This window comes from Lycorma delicatula, chromosome 1, assembly GCF_047948215.1.
Source record: "Lycorma delicatula isolate Av1 chromosome 1, ASM4794821v1, whole genome shotgun sequence".
Lineage (NCBI taxonomy): Eukaryota > Metazoa > Arthropoda > Insecta > Hemiptera > Fulgoridae > Lycorma > Lycorma delicatula.
The window spans coordinates 292,344,854-292,368,209 of record NC_134455.1 but is presented as its reverse complement, the minus strand read 5'-3'; the positions used below and the strand labels follow the sequence as shown (position 1 = coordinate 292,368,209).

The 23,356-nt window shown below is 34.5% G+C and overlaps 1 protein-coding gene across 1 annotated transcript in view; it reads right to left on the bottom strand.

The window, feature by feature from the left end:
• The window catches only part of SK (small conductance calcium-activated potassium channel), a 1,178,465-nt gene that overhangs the window by 189,428 nt on the left and 965,681 nt on the right, over positions 1-23,356 (bottom strand). The window contains exon 8 of the mRNA XM_075354908.1: positions 1,927-2,243. Within this exon, the coding sequence (XP_075211023.1) occupies positions 1,927-2,243 (317 nt within the window). The remainder of the gene's footprint in view (positions 1-1,926; positions 2,244-23,356) is intronic.

Sequence of the window (23,356 nt, the reverse complement as noted above, 5' to 3'; positions counted from 1 at the left end):
TTATTATTAAAAACTATAAAAATTAAAAAAAAAACAATTATACTAGATAAGAAATTAGATTTGAATTATAATAAATTAATTTAAATAAAATTCCACTGCTTTTTATTTCCGATAAGGAATCAATTTAACTCTATCTTTTTATAAAACTAAATTGAACGCCAATGGCTAAGTAATGTAACCAAAACGTCTTTGGATATTACTGTTCTGATTGAACAGACTGAAGACTACAGTCTTCTACTTCAATTTAACTTGAGCAGGATTAACTTGCAGTCTCTAGGCTGATGGAAATTTGAATATTTGCCTCGACTAAATTATATAAAGTAATTAATTTCTAAGCAACTACTATAAATATCTATGTCCAATAATTATTAAAATTTCAGTTAAAAATGTAAAACACTGAACACTACCTCTTATTGATTATGAACAAGAAAAGACATGTATTTTACACGTTTTTTTAAAGCTATACCAATTAATAATATTTTGTCACTAACAATGCAACCGTACACGACTTATATATTTTATGGAAAAATTTAAGAATCTGCTTTATCTTTTAAACGCAGTAAGTCGTAATGTTGAGTAAAAGCATGCGGAAGGTAAAGTTATGAAAAATAGTACAAAGCTTTGTCCTTCTGAAGTTTGCTACTTATTACCATTAGTAGATTTAAAAAAAAAATTACGGATTTTTGAAGATATTGGTTTGAGTTCTTTTCTCTTATGTTTCTTTACTGAAATATTAATATTTCTAATGGAATCCGTTCAATTAGTGAACAATACGCAACCCCCCATAGCCCAGTAAGGATGAGAATATATATATATATATGATTTTTATTATGTATATGATATTTCAATGACTGGTGTTTGGAATTTGTAAAATAATTCTCAAACAAATAATTTCTATTCAAAAATGGGCAATTAGTGTTGATTTCAAAAGTGAAAAAAAAAAACCATATCAAAGTAAATTATGTCATGCATTTTAGTTAAATATTTTGAAGCTAGTTCTGATTTACACATACTTGTATGTAAGTATATATATATCGATCTGTTAAACATTTAATTTTCATTTTCAGTATTTAAACATATACTAAAAAAAAAAATATTTGACTTATTTTATAGCCAAAATCTGTTTCTTATAATCTGAAAACGGAAAATTAAATTAAAATAAACTGTTTATAAAAAAAAGAAGAAAATATGCATGTCCTATTCGAAAAAAACATTAATTTACCCGAATAACAAAATTTTGAAATCTTTCTAGTTCGGCCACATCACACTCTAGAATACCGCTAACTCGAACAGACTAGTTAAAATATTTACCGAATATTCAAATATAACAGACTGCACATAAGTCTATTAGTAATATTTGAATGATATCCTTATTAAAAAAAAAAAAAAAACCTTAAGAAATGTGAATTTATGAAGTATTCATCTAAATGTCTGCATTTCCAGGCAATTTTATCTCATAAACTACTTTAACTAAATATTTAATTGCCTATATTATTTCATTACTGTAATGGAACAATAAAAACGTAATAGTCGACAATTGCATAATAAATTATAATTATTTATCATTTTTGTACAGAATGTTTTATAATTTTAAATCAGCAGTTGTCAATTTGTGTGAATTTAGAAGGGAGGTTTAACGATTATTGAACTAGAAAATAAAAAGATTGTGCCACGTTATTTTTAACCCTTATTGAAATATCATTATACGAGTAAAAAAAAGGAATTATACTAAATAGAGACTTTAAAAGGAATGAGAACTGTACTAGCTAGAGAGAAAAGAAAAGATTTAGCGTTTTAGAGATTAGAGGTTGGGATATGTTATCAAATGAAGGAATAGATAAAAAAAAAGATAAGAAAGAGAGAAAGAAAAATAGATAGTAAAAGTGGAAAAGAAACAGGAGAACATAGGAAAATAATTTTTCTTACCTTGTGTTGAAATTTATCCTATTTAATGCGCCGATGCTTCGAGATGACGCATCAGTAAATAATTTACTATGTAGAAGCATGACGCGACAAATGAGGTATAATCTAAGAAACATAGGTAGAGATAACGCAACATCGTACGGTACCCATCTTGAACCGATGTCACCGCCTTTATTAGCTAATTTCGTTGTCCATAGAAAATAATATTGGCCAGGTATAGGATGTATTGCACATATTACTAATTCCATTGATATCTGAGCTATCCTCTGCCACGTCATCGCTATACGCCAGTCATCCGCGCAGTTGTCGATCATAAATAACTGTAAAAAAAGAAACAACATACAAAGAATTAATTTTTAAAGAAATTTTAAGAATATAATCTAACCAACTTAACCGATCAGAATGTGACGATTAAATTTTATTCTACTACTTTCTTTAACACCAATATAATTTGGCCATCTGCAGTTATAGCTTTTTCTTACCTTCTTAGGGAAACTAGTAAAAGTCCTTAAAAATGTTTCTCAAGAGAGATTTTTGAACTTAATGTTTATTTTTTAATTTTATGGCCTTTGATTATTTAAAACTAGATCCCTGAAAAGAATTCTCCTTCTGAAATTAAAAATAATTTTTTTATTTTAATAATTGAAAATATTTTGTTTTAAGTATGTAAATAAATAAAAAAATCACGATATCAAAGATTAGACTGGGTAAAGGTTTTATTATAACCTACCGAAACAAAAAAATGCAAATGTCAAGAAACCTTTTGCTTTCATTAATTATTACATTTTTTAACTGTCGTTTGAGTTCCTACAGCTCTCCTTTTAAAAAAACACAATCTCTGTTACACGAGAATTGTTATCAGAAAGAATTCCTTATGTAGAAAAGAGGTTTTAAAAATACATAAAGAAAAAACGAAACCAACGCTGTAATTGCTGAAAAGCTAGCAAGGATATTGTAGAACATTGACGAAATTTACAAATGACTCAAAATTAAAGACCCCCCCCACTCTCTATCAATCTATATATTTCATTACCTTTAGAAAAAGGCTAAAGAAATATGTCACAGTATTTTATAAAACTAGTAAAAGATTTTTTTTATGTGTAAATTCAATTCAGTACTGAGCCACTCAAATCTAAAGAGTCTCGTAAAACACGATAGTCGTTAAAATTATTTTAAAATGAGATTATTTCAGAAAATTTGAACAAAGTATTGCTTTTAAAAATTATAAAATTTATTTTTATTCTTGTGATAAAAAAAAGATTCGAAAACTATTCGCATTGTAAAAATGCCTTATTTTGAAAATAATTCTAGATTGTCAAGTGTCTAAGATGAAACAGTTTAAGTAGAAAAGTAGTTACAATATTGCCACTGGAAATACGAAGTTATATTTATTCCTGGAGAATACTGTAGATTTCTGGTGATAATTCTAAATGTAATTCTTTAAATTGGAGCGGTAGGAAGAAGATGGAAAGAGGTAATTTAACTAGGAATTCTAAGATAAATTTGCCCTTAAGTTTGTACGCACGTATCTGTTAATAATTCTGACGTAGAAGGCGCACCTAAAGAGGCAGTAGAGATGAATCTCTTGGCAGAACTTAAGTATTTTCTTTTCGGTTCGACTAGTAATAAAGGAATAGACGAAGAATGGATGTTAAAAATCATAGTCACTATTGCCACAAAACAGTTAAATTGGAATGGAAATTTGCAGAGGATGGGATAAAGAGCGATTGCTCAAATAAATCAAAGCAATAATCGCTAGATAGTTGAGAAGCCATAAGGCTGCGTGCATACTAATGAGCAGCGAATGAAAATCGAAAAAAATAGAAAATTTCTACTCAGCCGTCGGTATGCCATTTCCGAGGTCATTTCAACCTCGAAGATTTCAAGGTGAAATCTTCTATGAAAGTCAAATAAAAGCATCTTTAATAGTATTAGGCAGAAGAAAAAGAAAGCACGGAGTACATCCTTTAATAGATGTTACACTTACGGAGAATATAATAATCTACACCGCAGTTTCCGAAGATATCCTGGTAGGTTTTTCGAATATCTAAGTCCATCAGTGGAAAGCATCGTTATTTTATTGCACAAAGTGAAAAGTAAAAATCAAGAAAAAAGAGTACAAATCGGAGAAGACCTATCAGCTTAGAAGAACGACTAATTGTAAAATTAAGATACGTATAAACTTTCGATAAATTCACTCCTGTTCTACTTTTACCGCTCGTGGTTGAAATAAAATATCAAAAAAAACTTGCACTAAAAGATGACTCTCACTCATTCTTGCTATTCTGCATCTGCGTTCTTTAAAGCTAAGGCTGCAAGCATACATCAGTTTAAAATTATTGCTTAACGTTTATCGCACACCGCTCGCCTATATGGTATCTAAGAAGACGTTAAACACGATGGAGTGAATTCTCGCAAATATAAAAAAGAAGTAGACTGAAAGTACAATTATAAGATGGCTAAATCAAATGTCAATTCAACGCATCGATGAACTGGATGGAGTTGTTCGTGTAATCTAAAGACGCTATTACGGTATCTTCCTTGGTAAAATAAATTATTGCAATATTTTTTCTGTAACGGAAAAATCAACTGAGTTTCTTCATTTATAATTTCATTATTGTAGCTATTAATTTTACTGTATTTTATTAGTTTTACATAATTTTATTTATTTTAATGACATCATCATAAAAAAAAAACGATTATTTTTTATTGTTTTAAAATCGTTCTACTTATAGTTTTACATACAACCTATTTTGTATGTATGAAAGTAATAACATAAATATCGGTATATGTAGATAAATCTTGCATTGTTAATCGATTATATTTATTAAAAAAAAGTTTAATAATCGGCGTATAATAACGAATAATACACTTCTAAATTATATACATGCAGTTAAAGTGACTATACCATTCTCGTTTTATGACTATTTCACTTCTAGCACAATGTAATCAGAAAGAACCAATAGTGCTGTCTCATCTGGATAAAAGCCTAACTTTAATCGTTTATACATTAAGGATTAGACTTAATTTTATGATCTGGGGGACGACGGAAAACCGATCTGATATCGACTGAGTAGTAATATATGAATTTAATTTATTTAGTCGTTGACGATAGTTAACAATTTTTTTTTAATACTAAAAAATTTAAATATTTAACAAATGTATTTAATTAATATCGGGTAAAAAAAATTAAACGTTTCGATTTTAAGGTTACATAACATTTAAATGTTGATAACAAAAAGCAGCAATTAAATGTTGCTTTTTGTTATCGCAAAAGAATAAATGTGTAAATAATTAAACCCCAAAAACAATATTTCAAAAATGAAATGAAGTACAATAGTAGCATACAGAAAAGTTATCCAATACCCGAAAACAATAGTTACAGTACAGTGTAAAAGGCATTAATAGAAATAATTAAAATAAATTAAGCTTTGTGCAATTAAATATTCATTTAATTGCACAAGAAAGACATGACATTTTTTTAAGAAAGACATGAAATACAACAAAGAGAAATTAAAGAATAATTACGCCCTGAGGTAGATATTCCCCACGTCCGGAACACAACATCTACGTTCCACGTCCAGGGCGGCAACAGCTGTACTCAAGTACATTACATATAGCTGGCTAACGGGGTTCCGAGTGTTGTTTCTCGGATATACTTTTTTCGGTCGATTTACATCTATAGGCCGAATTACAGGACTGGACTTTACGGCCACCTGCAGATACGACATTATTAACGATTACGGAAATGGATTAATACCGCCGTTAGAGCTGGCGATGTGGCGGCCACGGTCAAAGTTATTTGCAGGTGTAACGGAGACCTTTCGTCGTCCACATGCCCCCCGCGATGGCAAGCATGTAGTTAAGGTGCCCATGTTCGGAGCATGGGAGCCCTGAAAGCTTCGGTGTGTAGGGGCCTGGAGTCAGTGCAGAGACTGCGCATCCGCTCTCTGCCAGGACATATGCCGGTTCCACCGGAGTACCGGAACGGACCTCCAGGGTTGGTAGCCCTGGAGTGGGGGTGTACCCCGGCGGCTAGCCTTACTACAGAAGGGATTATTTGTTCATGAATTTTCCTGAACAAACCAACGTGGCAGAGGGTGCACGTAAACACCCTCGTTTAGAACCAGCCGTTTCGCCTGAGGCAAAACGGAGGAAAAGTACGGAAAATAAAAAAATAGAGATTGAGGCTAGAAAAAGCTTACAAAAAGCTTTTTGTAAAAGTAGTAATGTACCGAAACCCAAATATTTGGTCATTACAAAGGAGGATGGAAATTTCTCGAGGGTGAGTCCTTTTCTCATCGCTCGAGAAATAAACAAATGTGCTGGAGGCCCTGTTAAAGAAATAAGGAAAACTTTTACGGGACTTCATGTAGAGACTGTTAATGATATACAGTCTCAGAAGATTTTAGGGCTGAAAAAAATAGGAGAATTGGCTGTACGTGTTGATCCCCATGGTACACTCAGCACCTCAAGGGGTGTTGTGGTTTGTCGGGATCTCTTAAACTGTTCAGAACAAGTAATTGTTGAAGAATTAGCAGCACAAGGAGTAATAGAGTGCCGTCGATTGAACATGAGAAGGAACGGTGAGGTCTTACCCTCAGCTTCTCATGTCCTCACTTTCAACCGGCCTACTTTGCCAGAAAAGATAAGAGCGGGGATTCACCGTTTGGATGTGCGGGCATTTGTCCCGCAGCCAATGAGGTGCTTCAAGTGCCAACGCTTTGGCCCCACAGCTCTTAGATGCGAAAGACCGCAAATATGCGTGTGCGGTGAAGAGGTGCATGAGGGAGAGCCGTGTAAAGAGCCTCCTACATGTATTAACTGCAAAGGAGCGCATTCTTGTAGATCAAGGAATTGTCCTGTCTACAAAGATGAAGTAGCTGTGCAGGAAGTAAAAACCCTGCAAAAAGTCAGCTACTTCGAGGCAAAGAAGATAGTTAACGTCCGTAAGCCTAGAGCAACAACATCTTATGCTCAGGCTGCGGCTACTGTTCCCGCTCCTGCTCCGATTGCTGTAAATGAGGCTGAAATTATAAATAAACTTGCGCCTACTTTGGCTAACATGATTGAGAGAATCATCGAAAACAAGATGAAACCTTTTGGCAATAAAGAATTTGTTAAGCCAAAGATAGTGGTACAGCCTGCTGAAGATAAGTCAATAAAAGTAAAAGTTGCTCCTCCAGAAAAGAAAACGGACACCAAACCAGAATGTCAAGTCCGTCTCAGCGAGATTCTTGATGTCAAGAAAACAATAATACCGACAGAGACTGTTATGGAGGCTTCCAAGCCTCCTGCAACTGAAGTGGCCTCTAAGCCTCAGAGGCCACAAAAAATCACACAGGGGGCGAGTGTCCCCCCTCCCACAGGCGGTGACCGGTGCGACCCCCGTGTTGGGGAGCGGCCAGGTTGCCGCCTCTCAATCGGCGCCTGAAACCGGCGCCGATCCATGCCCGTCGTCGTCGGCGGCTTCGGTGGTCTCCGATACGGAGACCGGAAGCCTTACAGGCGACGACCTTCTCCGCAAACACGATGCTGTTCGTAGGATGGAGAAGAAAAGGAAAAAGGGATGGCCGAAAGGAAAACCCAGGCAATAATTTAATTAAAAATTAGCGAGTCGATTGTACAATGGAACATCAATGGCTGTTTTTCAAACATCCATGAGCTCCAACGCTTGGTACATGACGTAGACCCGATTTGTATATGTCTGCAAGAAACGCATTTCCGCCGAAATGAAAATTTTAAATTAAAAGGATTCGATATATTTCGGCGAGATCAACCGCCAAATGTAAGAGTTAGAGGTGGAGTAGCTATATTAACATCGACTAGAGCTACCACCGAAGCGGTTGTTCTAAACACAAACCTACAAGCGGTCGCCGTTAGAATGAAGCATCCGCTCCAGGTCACTGTCTGCAGCATATACTTACCGTATTTTGATTGGAATAAGGATGACATAGCAAGACTAATTTCCGAGCTTCCCCCACCTGTTTTACTGGTGGGTGACTTTAATGCTCATAATTCTCTTTGGGGATCAGATCGAGTAGATCCCCGTGGAAGAGAACTGGAAGGGTTCCTGATGAATTCAGAACTTGTTATTTTAAACGACGGATCAGGAACCTTTTTCAATGCCAGAGATGGATCGACGTCCTGTATAGATCTTGCACTTATAAGCGGATCGATAGCACCAAGGTACAGCTTCCATGTCATAGATGATCTGCATGGAAGCGATCATTTCCCGGTGCAAATTGTAACTGATGTTACAAGAACAATATATCCCATCCCTAAAAGATGGTTATTTGAGAAGGCAGACTGGACGAGCTTCACAGCTAGAACGATACTCCCAGAAACAACTGGAGTTATTGGAGACGATGTCGACGCCATAACAAATGCAATAATTGAATCGGCATCGAGATATATTCCCAAAACATCTGGGAAACTTACGAAAAAACCCGTTCCATGGTGGAACGATGAAATAAGTGAAGCTATAAAAAGAAAGAAAAGGGCGTATAACGCCTTTAAGAAGCGTCCTAGTATAGAAAATCTTGTTGCCTTTAAGAAATACAGGGCGTATGCAAAACGTCTTATGATAGACTCGAAAAAACGATCCTGGCAGCAATACGTGTCATCCATCGACAAAACTACTACTGCATCAGATGTTTGGAGGAAAGTGAAGGCGATTTGTGGGCGTAATGATTTTGCTCCCATAACTAGCCTTCAAGATGAAGATGAAATAAAAGACACTCCATATGAAATTGCAGAGCTGTTATCCAATCACTTCGAAAAGGCCAGCAGAACGGCCAACTACGAGGAATGTTTTCGAGCCAAAAAAGAAGAACTCGAAGGTCTACTAAATTTTAGAACTGAGTATAATTACTCATATAATGTACCATTTAAAATGGAAGAACTCGCGAAAGCGTTGGAAAAAGCAGGTAACACAGCTGCTGGTCCGGATGAAATCCATTATAATATGATCAGGCAGCTGAATACCACTGCAAAACGCAGATTGTTAGAACTTTATAATAAAATTTGGCGGGATGGAACGTACCCGCAGCAGTGGAAAAAAGCTCATGTTGTTCCAGTACCAAAGAAAAATAAAAATTTAACAGACCCCAATAGCTATCGTCCTATTTCTTTGACGTGTGCTATGGGAAAAATACTGGAAAAAATGATTAATAATCGACTCGTCTGGGTTTTGGAAAAAGAAAACCTGATATCACCGTATCAAGCAGGTTTTCGGCAATACCATTCTACCACTGATCAAATGATCAGCTTAGAGGACATTATATATAACAGCTTTATTAAAAGGAAACATTGTGTCGGAGTCTTCTTTGATCTTCAGAAGGCTTTCGATATGACCTGGCGTCATGGTATAATGCTCCAGATACATGAATGGGGCATTCGTGGCAATCTGCCTATACTGCTCAGCAACTACATGAATGACCGTACCTTCCAAGTACGCGTCAAAAATGAATATTCATGTGAAAGAATCTTGGAAAATGGCATACCGCAGGGTTCGCCGTTGAGCGGTACCTTGTTTACCATTGCCATTAATAAATTGATACTAGCCATTCCAGTAGAAATCAGCAAAAGCGTCTATGTTGATGATCTGGCAATTGTGTATGCCAGCAACAAGACTGCTATGGTGAGGTACAAATTGCAACGAGCGATCAATGCTCTAAATGAAGTTGCAAGGAATAACGGATTCCAATTCTCACCAGAGAAAACGTGCTGTGTACACTTTTGTAGGAAGAGAATTCCTCATCAAAGTCCTGCGTTAACAATCGACGATAATCCAATACAATATAAAGATAGCGTAAGATATTTAGGAGTAGTATTGGATAAATCCCTTACATGGGGATTACATATACAGGACTTGAGTGATAGATGCAAAAGAGCCCTAAACATTACAAAATGTTTATCGAATTTAAATTGGGGCTCAGACAAAGAGACATTATTGAGATTGTATAAAGCATTGGTTCAATCTAAACTAGACTACGGATGCATCGTATATTCATCCGCTAGAAAGTCGCACTTAAGAAAGTTAGACGTAGTTCATAATAGCGGAATAAGATATGCAACAGGCGCTTTCCGCACAAGTCCGGCGGCTAGTCTAATGTCTGAAGCCGGAATAATGCCACTACATTATAGAAGAGAGATCCTTTTGTTAAGATATGCAGCAAATGTATGGGCTTTCCCTGCTCATATAAATAATAAATTGTTTATGAATCATCCCATGGCTGCATTATACGAACGTTGTGCTACCTATTCCAGACCAGCCGGAATTAGGTATCACGAATTAAGAAGAAAATATGAAATTGCTATACCAGAGACACTAGCAATTTCTACTAGAGAAATACCGTCATGGCTCTTGCCAGCGGTAAATACAAGTTTGGATCTCTCTCAAGGAGAAATAAAAAAGAAACCAGCAGTGATCATCCAGCAGGAATTTTTAGCAACCGTCAGTAGTTACGAAGAACATATTAGAATTTATACTGACGGTTCTAAAACAGAACATGGTGTTGGATGCTCGATATATGTAAATGAAGAAGCCCACTCTTGGAGACTGCCAGATGTGGCCAGTGTCTACACGGCAGAACTCACTGCAATTCAGCAAGCTCTTCGCTACACTGAACACTATTGCGAAGAGAGAGTGCTAATATGTTCCGATTCATTAAGTGCACTCGTCGCAATTCGGAACAAGAACATTAAGGATGTCCTAATTGCAAACATCCTGTCCATTTTATACGTACTAAAACAACGAGGACAGCGATGCGTATTTGTATGGACTCCAGGGCATGCTGGTATTACAGGTAATGAAATCGCAGACGAAGCTGCCAGAAAGGCAACAGTCTGCGATGATTTGGATGCATTTCCTGTAAGAGTGGCAGATGTTAAAAACCGTCTAACAAACATAGTAAGAAACAAGTGGAACGCTGAATGGAGGAGTTTAAATACAAAATTAAACTCAGTTAAAACTTCTCCTTATAAATGGAAAAGCGACTTTAAGTTGACTCGCCGTGAACAAGTAGCGGTGACCAGACTTAGAATCGGTCACACGCGATTAACAAATTTATATTTGTTAACCGGCGAAGTGAGACCAATGTGCGGTGTTTGTAATAAAACACTGACAATCAAGAATCTAATAGAAGAGTGTACCATATATGAGGACCTCAGAAAGAGGTTCTGTTTTACAAATAATATTAGTGCTGATCTGGATAATGGAAATGAAGAAAATATAGTTGCATTTTTACACGCCAGTGGACTTCTTAAAAGTCTATAGAATGGAAGTTTAAAGCTGTGGTAAAAGATACTCTAAGCGGTAGTTTTATATATGCATATAGAAGAAAGAAGAAAGATATGGTAATGATAAGATTAATTATAATTTTAAGTTCATGGTTTTTTGAGAACCTATCTCAAATTTTAATATTGGGGCCCTTTACACCCCGTAAGTGTTTGTGATTGTCCTTGTCTTTCATGTTTTAATGTTTATTGTGAAGTTTGTGTTTTTAAATAAAATGTAAGGGCCCTTTACACCCTTACATATGACGATCCTGATGGAGATAATAATTTCTTTTAAAGAATGTGACGAGGGCTAATGACCTTAGCAGTCGATGCCCGTAAAAATTCAGATAAAAAAAAAAAAAAAAAAAAAAAAAAGAATAATTACAAACGACGTTTTGTCAACTTATTTTAACATAATTAATTTTATAAGAAAAACCTAAATCTTAAATTAATAAAATTAAAATTAATCTTAATAGTTTAAATCGGATCTTCTATTTTTTTTTTAAGATAGAAAACTGGTAGGTGCAATAGAAAAGACAGGTTATTGGAGGAATTCCTCCGAAGGATAAAAACATAACTTTCAAAATATTCCCGATTCCGCCAACTGGAAATGCGGGCCCTCATCCGACGTCTTACTATCGCTAAAAATGAAAAGCCCGCCTAACATCCACCGCGAAATTGTTTCTGTTTACGGCGATTTGCTATCACGTGATAAAATAATAAAGTAGTGTAGGGAGTTTAAAAAGTGGTAGAAGAAACTGACGATCGTCGATTGTGATAGATGAATTTGTTGACAAACACGAACGACTGATTCGCAAAAATCGTTGTTTGATTGTGGACGAACTTCATAAAATGTCTCCTGAAGTCGGTTGAACTATGCTGTCAAAAACGGTAATCAACTGCTTGAATTTTGTAAATTGCGCGCGCGGAAGTTGGTGTAAATGTTAACAGACGGACACAAAACAAATCGAGTTCATTGTGCTCGGAGTTTCTCAACCATTATGAGCTCGAGGGTGAAGAATTTCTCGATTCTAGTGACTGGGGATGAATCCTGGGTGGCTCACTACACATCGCTATCCAAAAGGCAGTTTATGCAGTAGCGGCATACTGCATAAACTGGGGCATATAAACAGTAGCGGCATTCCCTGTCGGTAAAAAATTCATATTTAACAGTCTGCGAAAAAAAATCACCGTGCCAATTTACTGAGATGCTTATTGGTTTCTTTTGACTCCGGGTCAATCCATAAATGAATGATTTTGCTAAACCCTCCAAGAGCTTCATTGGATTATTCAAAACAAAAGAAGAGGGCAGCCGATAAAAGGCATATATCTGTTGCACGATAACGCTCAGCCCCATACCGCACGCCAAAGGGTCGATTGCCTCAACAGTTTCGGTTTTCGATATTCGGAATCATCCTGCCCAAAGTTCTGACCTGGCACCAAACGGCTTTTTTCTTTTACTCTTTTGAAAGACCGTACGGCTGGAAAACGCTTTTCAACTGACGAAGAGGTGAAAAATGCCGTGTGTGAATGGTCAAAGAGCATTCTATGAGTGAATAATGTATGACGGAAGGGTTATATGACACGACCCACCGGGTTGGTCTAGTGGTTAACGGGTCTTCCCAAATCAGCTGATTTAGAAGTCGAGAGTTACAGCGTTCAAGTCCTAGTAAAGCCAGTTGTTTTTACACGGATTTGAATACTAGATCGTGGATACAGGTGTTCTTTGGTGGTTGGGTTTCAATTAACCACACATCTCAGGAATGGTCGAACTGAGAATGTACAAGACTACACTTCAATTACACTCATACATATCATCCTCATTCATCCTCTGAAGAATTATCTAAACGGTAGTTACTGGAGGCTAAACAGGAAAAAGAAAGGATTATATGACACAGAAATATGAAAGTTGTTACCCCGGCTGACGAAATACTTGGAAATGAATGGGGGATACATAGAAAAAGTATTAGTATACATGAGTAATATTTCAAATTAGTTTCGTTAATAAATATGCATTTTTAGATTTTTGTCAAAATTTTTAACCTTCCGAATATAACTCGTATACACACATTGCAAATATTTCGTAAGGGAAAATAATTAGCACTTAAATTATTATTTTAAAGTTTTATCCTGCTACTTTTATTTATAACTTACAGCCGGATAAATTACATAAAATACCTTACAAGTATTTTTCCGTTACTTGCAATTTTATTCATATTTTCAAAAAATTTTCCATTTATCCTGATTTTTGAGTAATTATGCCACTGTCAACATAATTAATTAAAATGACACGTTTTAGCTAATTACTATAATAATAGTAAAATTAAAAAATCCGAAAAATGGACTTGTAATTGCTAACCCATAAAAAACGTTAGCAATTCAACCTACCAGAAAAATTTAATACTTTTTCTCTTTTCTTTCCTACACTCATTTCGTTATGTCATTCTTCTCAGACTAATGTTTTCGTTAGAGTGATTATCATACGATCAGCCTAACGCAAAAGATGACGTTTGATTTCTCTACCACTTGATTTTGAAATTACTTGCCTATACAATATTTTCTTTTAGTTATTATGTAAATATTTAACAGGCTTTAGTGTTGTTAATTGTGTATTACTGATGATTTTTCGATATTTATTTATGTAGTAACAAGGGTATTGTACGCAGCATTAATATGGAGAGATAAAAGCAGCATTAATAAGAAAATAAAAGGCTATATCTAGCAAAGTAACTAGTCACCGGACCCAGTTCAAAATCAAAGCCGCCTTTGAATATATATTTTTTTTAATTTTAATAAAGTAAATTGGTAAAAATCAGGAAAAATTGCAAAAGGTTGAATTAGATCGCTCTGTGCACAAATTTATATTTATAATTTTTCAGTTAATAGTACAGCGAGAGCTGATTTATTTTATTTAATCAGGATTAAAATGAACAGGGTTATTCGTTGTATGTAACGTAATTCATCATTCATATTTCAGTACGTGAATGTTAAGTGAGAAGATGATGAACAAAACGTAGATAGGAGATAATCCATGCCTGTATAATCATAATCCACAAAATAAAAAAAGTAAAATTAAACAGATTCTCAATGAAAATTTGAGAGCTAAAATAGATTTTACGTTTTCCACCATCGGTATAAGCAAATTACAGCTCATTTTGTTATTCAATAATTGATGTAAAACGTTTAATGATAAATGAATATAATGCTATCCTCATTAAATTACTAAATATGATTAACAAATGTTCTGTTTGTGACCGTATATATTTTCGTTTATTTATTTGAGTAACAGCATGCGAGGTGCGATGCACGTATGTACGTACCTAGCAGAGGTGTATGCCAGCACAAGTAATTGGACTGCCAACCCTCAAATCAATCTTGTTTATCGCATAATTCAACCCAAACCTCCTTTCTCACCCTCTTTAACCACCATTAAGCTGCTCCATATTGGTCCAACTTAGGGATGATCCAATATAACAGTTTCCTATTACTTACTACTTCTACGAACATCTAAGCTCTATTTCATAGCACTGTATAGTAAGCACAAATGTATTACCACGTCTACAATCTATTTATATTTAATTTATTCACATGTTTATTGGAGCAGAATCAGTGAGATTTATATATTCGATGAAATAATGAATCTGATTATAGATATTAAGTTTTGTTTATTGTATTGTGCACATAAGCCTTGCTCTGAATATTATGTCAATATTATTTCAAAGCATAAGCAACATGATTTTTTTCAAATGATCATCAATATTATCACTGAATGATCCATGAGACGATGATACAATTTGTAGTATTTTATCTAGGTTTAAACGTAAGATTAACGGTTCAGAGGCTTCAACATACAGTAATAATTAAAATAAACATATTTCATAAACCGCACTAAAATATAAAACGAATCACCATTGAATTTTTCTTAAATTTAAACTTTTTAAGTCGGAGTAAAATTTAATTAATGTTTTTTAAAGTTAAATTGGTATTTACATTAATTACGTAACTTTAGTTTTTAACTCTTTCTGAGAACCTCGCAGGAACCTCATGGCTGAGAGTTGTTCTCTTTTCCCCGTTTCCCGACACGTCATTTTTACGTTTTGTCAACAAGTTATAAATTAAAAAGTATATTTTGAATTTACTTTTTATTATGGTTTTTGAAGTCGGTTTGACACTTTAAAAGTATATTTAATTTATACTTTTTATTTTATTGTAGAAAAGTCTACTAAAATGTCTACCCGTATTAAAAACAACCCGTTCTTAAAAAAAAAAAAAAAAAAACACAGGTCGGAAGAAACTTGCATCTTGATAAAAATAGAAAAAAATAATGCTGATAAAAAAGTTTAGAATTTTTCTTCCTGAACGTTAAATAAGACTACAGGAATGTGAAATATGTTTTAATTTTTGTATATAAAAATTTCTGTTTTATTGAAATAGTTTCAACTAAAATTAATAAACCGAAACTAGCATATATAAAACAATAATAAAAACTATTTTCTGAATTAAACGATGGATTGAAAATTACATCTCAGTCGAGGTTCATCAATCTCATGATAATCTAACCGAAAACATTTTTCTTACTGTTAATAAAATTAAATATTCTATATTGCAGTTAAAATTACATGCGGATTATTCCACTCGTTAGGAGAGTTGACTGGCTTGCAACTTCCGAACTTTCTTTTGGTCACGTGATTGCTTATGCCATTTAGGATCTTCACCAATACGATAAACTGAAAAATTTAGCTAGTGGCTGATCCACCATCAAATAATATCAAAGGCTTTGTAATGTTGTTGGGGGTAGTTGATCGAAGTAACCTTATCGAAGAAAAATTTATCCCAGACAATCCGGCCGTATGACTAGTATCACGTCTCATTGTTGTTGGGAAGAGAGATTCATCCCGACCTTGAAGTTTCAGGGTCGTAGGGACTCTCCTCGAGTGCACGGCAATCAAATATAAGAATTATTCGAGTGAAGCAAGCTTCCAGAAGGAGATGGATCATTATTTGGTAGACATCTTTACATTGAAAAATGTCATTGAAAAAAATTGAACCCGAGTATCTGCTACTCTTAAGAAAAGTAATGTGTAAAGGTATACCATTTCCCAAGTCTGGTACGAATTTATTTACAGAAAAATGTAATGAGATTTGGAACGGTGGCGCCATCAGCTACACTTTCTTCTGGTTGAGTTGCATTTACTCACAATTACTTACGAAATACTTCCATCTCCTGCTCTCCTGTCACAATTTCCACAAATGAGTCCTCATCTTCATAATCAAATCCGATGGGAAAGCCTTTCTCAATAAGTCAATAACCTTAACGGAGCAAATCTTAAACGCACGTGTAAACGATAAAGCTCTATGCTGGCGCCTCACAAACTAAGAAAACTGGTTCTGTTTTGAACCGATCTTTAAGATCTCAGAACCGAAGTCATCTAGGATATTTTTTCTATCTAAAATTATATTTAAAATCAATTTTGTAGGTAAAAATAGTAAGTAAAGTTCATTGCATTAAGGAAGAGTAAAGGAGTTTCCTTGAACCACTTAATTATATACATTCTAAAAACGTCAGTATTAAATCAGACGGCATATGCACTGGTAAAGTCTGCACAACTAGCTTTTATTAGAATCCATAAAAAATCTATTAATACGAATAAAACCAAACGGTAAATGAAAAAATAATATAAAAACAAAGGACACCAAAAACATAAAGTCATAAACATAAACTTAAATGATGCATAACTCAAGATTAAAAACCTCGTCCGGAGTATCAATTTTAAGTTCTTAAGTCTAATACATGTAGTCGCTTTAACCGCCTAATATCTTCGGCATTGTGCAAAAGGTTCACTGCTAGGTTGTTCACGTGGTGATTTTATTTTAGTTATATATTTAGTATATCAAGTTTTATTTTGTACTCGGTTGTCAGTCGATTGACATCTTCCCGAACATACGGTAATCCTAAGTACTCATGGATTTCGATGTTCCGAACGAATAATGCCGCCTGCGTTATGTATTACGCAAATTTATTCTGAAAGCATCGGATAGTTTTTATACTGGTAGTAATTACCGTATCCCAAAACTGGATTCCATAAGTCTAAATTGGTTACTATCACTTAGAACTACAGCAGCTTTGTTAGTAAATACCGATAATTCCGACTTCTTGCCTATTAACTAGTATAGCTCTTTAAATTTTGTAACTATCTGCTTTCTTTTTTCTTTAATACGAACCTCCCATGTTAAACGACGATTTGGTGAATACCTAAATACCATACACTTTCAGCTCACGGTATGTCAGACCCATCGAAATGGATCCTGGGCAGTCACCCCTTCTCATCGAGAATGTCATATGAGTCGACTTCTCTTGATTCACCTTTATCTTATATTTCCTCAACAACTCGGCTAGGAGATCTAATCCCGATTGCAACCTAGCTGAAGTCTGAGTTAGATCATCGGCAAACGATGCAATAGCGGTATGGTCTGTAATCGGAATGTCCGCAGTGAGGAGAAGTAGAGGATAGGCTCCCAACACTGAGCCTTGAGGAACACCTGAGGCAGCGTCAAAAAAAAATCAGATAACATCTCCTTATAGTTAATCTGGGAAAAGGACCGAAAAAGTAACTACGCAATAGCAAATAGAGTAGTAAAGATAAACTGGTTTTTTAATTTTATAGCAGGTCAGGTAGCCAGACCTTATCAAACGGTTGTTGGACATCTAGAAAGGCAGCAGAACAACATTTTTTCTTCTCTAAGAATTTAGAGATAACACGAATGATACCATTTATCTGTTTAATTGTTGGGTGATCACTGAAAAAACCGAACTGGTGGTCAGGAATAACTTATCCCCGCTGTAAAACTGGCCACTATCTCCGAAGAAAATACTTTCTAAATACCATGGACAAAGTAGGCAACAGGCTAATTAGCCTGTACGAGGACACCTCATGCACTGACTTGCCCGGCTTAGAGACCATAAATATTTGGTATTTCTTCCATTCTGACGGATAACATATCATTTGATGGAAAATATAAAACAGTTGAGTCATATAAATTACGGCCTTAGATGGACCATAGCGAGCATTTTGTTGGTAATCAAGTCAAAGCTAGGTTCATTGTGTGAGTATTGCGCCTTCTCCCTTTAGCGCCTTCCTGGACGAGAAGAGCTTAATTGGAAGAATCACCGAAATTAGGCTCTCTAAGAAGTTCATAATATCCTCTTCACTGGCGCCATGGATGTTAAGTGGTTGAAAGACCAACCGTACGTGCCTACCAAACAGGTTGGCCTTCTCACAGTCACTTCTAACAGATGATAGATCTAATTTCTTAAATGGAGGTAATTGAGGAAACAGTCTTTGAAACTTCCTCGTGGAATTCCACAAAGAAGGAAACCACCATCACCAATATCAGTCGTCCTTTTATGAAGGTGAAAGATATTACTGAGGTAATTTTTAAATATCTTCCTTGAAAAACTTTAGCACCCGTTTCAACCTCAGAGTAACCTCTGTTTAAAGACGCCCTACTCTCTGTTCTACTGTAACACAGCTAACTTCTCCTGAGAAGTCTCTTTATCGAAACGAGGTCCATTACCTCCAGTGAACAGTCACCTCATGCTTGTCTTCAGGCGTTGATCACCAGGCTGCCTCCTGCAGTAGCGACGTTAAGATCCAATATTATTATCAGATTGGGTCCTTAGCCCCTAGATCGCTCTCGGTCTAAAGAAGAGAAATTGGCGTTGCTCAGATTAAATGAAATCGACTGTTTCTCTCTAGGCACATACGGACTAGCCTATCCCTTGGATCTTGGCACTTTCTGTTTTTGCTTTCTCTCCAGGACCTTCTTATATACCCTACAACATCTGTAATTTGCCGGATAATCTGATTAGCAAAGTGCGAAAACAACAGGAGTGTTTCGGTGTTTTCTAGGCCAGTCAGCAGTTCTGTGTCCTTTTGCTCACTTCCCATACTGGAAGGGTTGCTTACAATTATTCTTTGCATGTCCGTACTGTTGACATCTTAAGCAATGGAGTAAACCCAGATCTCTTCTAGGTATTACGAATATGACGCTACAGTTCGGGATGTCTCGTACATTGAATATCTTCTTGTTGTTCTCATTATGCTCAAGATTCACGAAGAATGCTGACAACGGGTCTTTTGTGACGCAAAGACGCTCATTTATTATGCTTCGTTTGCTATGTCCTCGTACCTCAATTTCATTCTTGGTGACAGCAACTGGGATTGAATAGCCGAGGTTTCTCAGTACTACTCGAAAGGCAAGCTTGTCTTTCGGCGTAAATGTGTCCGATTAGCTTGTGCTCACGGACAACTCTATTATTTTTTTGCTAATGTCTACGTTTTTCGACATTATACCTAACTGTTTTGTACTGACAATTTTTATACAGTAGTCGCTTTTGGACACGATTGAGTCTATCAGTTTGTAGAGACGCAACACGTCTTTGATTCCATAGAGGACAATCGGAAGTGGTTTAAGGGTTTCCTTCCAGTGTTCTTCATAATTGCTTTCTTCCATCGGTAAGTCCTCATGTCTGTTCGACCACGATAAGTTGCTTGCGATTTCACTTGTAATCAACGTCATTCCAGCTTACACAGAACTGTAATCATTTGCCATCATAGAAATCCTGGCTCGGAGACTGACACCAATGGTAGCTTCACTACAGAGTCATTCATATTGCTAAAAATGTTATATCTAATGAGGTTACGTCGGTATAATTTCCTAGGGTTTCTATCATCTTATATAATAAATATCCTATATAATAAGTTGTTAAAGATCCATGTTTTCTACCAGATAACGAGTTAGCTCCACCAGTCCTAATTTCATTGACGTCAAATCGATCAAGTGACAGCTGATCCATATTTATTTTTTGGTAGGATATGGTTATAATCCACTAAGTAAAAGCTAAATTCCTAACAACTAACTAAGATTAATATTAGTACTAATATAATACTACTTCCAAACCGAACACAATCGTCCACAAATAAACTATATTTGTTTATACACTCACAAAAAAAAGAAGAAAATAACTACTGATCAAGGGAAGATTTTATACACTATTATCACCTGAAACAACTGTTATATTATTAAATACTTAAATGAAGCAGGATGATTAAGCAAGAAAGGTGTTAAAAATTAATATAAAAAAAATTTACTACGAAAAATCCTAATTACAATCAATCTTTGCTGGAATATATAAAGTTCTTCAAAAAAAGTAAATTAAATAGTTCTATTCAAGAACATAATAGGAAGACCGCTAATAGTGAAATTCTCTGTCCCAAAAATAGTTACAGGAACTTGCGAAATACTAAATCTTACGAATATCTTAAAAACTGTTTTTTTCTTATCAGATTTTTATATACTCTGAACCGTTTACCCACGACGGAACGGAGACGATATATGCGTTTGGGGAGGAAAAGGTTGTGTGTGTGTGTGCGTCTGTTACCATCTACCTCAAATACTACTGGACCGATTTCAATGAGATTTTTTTTGCAATACATATGTTTCAGTTCAGAGCAGGTTCTTAGATTAGTTTTACGGTTATAAGCCGCCAGGGGCGTTGCAGTAGATATGTTTCTCCAAAACGGTTTTTGAGTATTTCTGAGTCTTTCTAACTCTAGCAAAGCTAGAGTTATTATTGAGTGGATTATTAAATAATTTGCGCTGGTAAAGTATACTAAACTTTCATCTTCATCATCATAATCAGCCTGTAAAGCCCCACTGTTAAGCACAGGTTTACAAATCTTTAAAAAGTAATAAATAAAAACTAAAATAAAAAACCCCAACGATAAAACCTTAAGCAAAAAGTATTAAAAAGGTGTTCTCTAAAAAGAGTAAAATAATTAAATAATTGTATGTTTACATTATAATCCTCTGTGACATTGTGATTTAATACTGTAATACAATTCCTAGTACTAAACAATTATAAATATAAAAGTAAGTCTATTAATTTTATCAATCTACAACAATAAAATTTAAGATTTTGATTAACCGTTGTGCGCGACCCGTAGACTGCATAGATAAGCGTGACTATGATGATAATCAAAGCTTATGTTTGCAGTCTAAGGGTCACGCATGACGGTTAATCAAAATCTTAAATTTTATTGTTGAAGATAGGAACAATTAATAGACTTACTTTTATATTTATAATTGTTTAATTCTAGTAATTTTATTATATCAAAATGTCACAGAGGACTGTAAAGTATAAATACAGTTAATTATGTCACTCTTTTTAGAGGACCACATTTTAATATTTTTTTACTTAGATTTTCCCGTCGTGGGTTTTTAAAAAAATTTAATTAAATTTTTATACAATAGCTGTTTGTTCTATGGTCATCTCTCTATATAGAAAATTTCCTAAACTTTTAGCTATATTAATTTATCTTTAGATATACATTAATTTATTAAATAACTCTGTTTTATATTCGTTCTTAAAAATTAACATAATTTTTAAAAATTTTATATAAAATTTTGTTTGTAAAATTTTAATTCATCTTAACTTAATAATACATATTTGTCTAATATTATAACTATTCCCTAATAATAAAGTTATCCTTTTTTGATTAAAAATATGTCATCAGTCATTTGTCCGATTTAATGTATTTCTCTATTAATTTTTATTGTCTGCACATCTCTTAACCTCAACATATATCTTACATCCTAATCCTACTGTTTCATATATCCTTATCTTTATTTTCTTTTATCATTTTATACTGTAAAATCTTTGCTCAAACTATATATCTATATAAATAAAAATGTAAATGTTCGTTTGTTCAAAATCCTAAATCTCCTGTGACAGGTAAAAACATGCTTTTTGAAGAACAGCGCTATCTGTTAGACGAAGAAGGTAAAAAGGGAAGAAGAAGAAAATGTAAAAAATTAAAAAAGGGGGAAACGGGGAAAAGGAAATAGAAAGTGGAAAGATGAAAAGGGAAAGGGGAAAAGGTAAATAGGAGAATGAGAAATTGGGGAAGTAAAGGGAAAGGGGGAAAAAAAGGAAAAATGGGGAAAGGGACTGGTAAAACTAAAACGGGAAAAAGAAAGATGGTAAGGGGAAAAGAAAAGGGAAAAGGGAAAAGAAAAAAAGGGTAAAAGGGAAAGGTTAAATTTTGTGAAGTTTCGTAATCTTAATTTTGTTAATGTTTTATCAAACTTTCAATAGTGTTCATTTAATCTGCATATATACTCAAATCTAGCAATAGCGAAGCATTGCCGGATCTTCTAGTATATATATATATATATATATATATATACATAAAATTACATGTCTTCCTGACTGACTGATGGATTCATCAACGCCCAGCATTAAGTACTGAAAATAGAATGATGAAAATTTGTAAACATGTTCTTACGGTCTAAGTGCACACTAAGAAAGGAATTTTGGAAATTAAAATTTTATGGTTGAAATGGAGAAAATTAACAATTTTTTTAATTTTTCGGTAACAAATGAAGATATCAGTTTTATTTTTGGTATGTTCAATCTTCATATCTAACAACGAATGTTTAGATTTTTAGAAATTCCAAGTTTAAGAGGTAAAATAAATTTTGAATTTTTTTTTTAAAACTCGGCTATTTTTTTTTAATTTCGCAATAAAAACTGAAGATATAAACTTGATTTTTGTGTGTGTAATATTCATGTTAAAATCTAAAAATCAATTTCTAGATTTTTCAAAATTAATCCTTAAAAGGAGTGAAGTAAGGAAAAATAATTTAAAGTATGACTGCAATTTTCCCCATTTCCGACTATACAAAACAACATATTCTCTAGATTGGGTCTTGCAAATACTCTTAAGATAAATATCTAAAAACTATTTTCGATTTTTTTTAAATTCAATTTTTTAAAGGGTATGAGGTGGTACGGCGCGGCGGCTCAACCAACACAGCAACTGTTACTGCATGTACAACAGGACTGGCCTCCGGTTACTTGACTAAAGAACATAAAATAAAAGTAATTAAAAAATAAATGAGAAACGAAGTACGGACACTTCCTAGTGGTGTTTGTCGAGTAACGATAAGAACCGAGCAAAATACATTTTTACCTGTACTTCGTACTTCATACTTCGTTACTGGTTACACGTATAGTTCGGGTAACCAGTTACGAAGTTATTAATAATATTTTTAAGATGGAGGCCGACTGTTTTGAAACCAACATTCT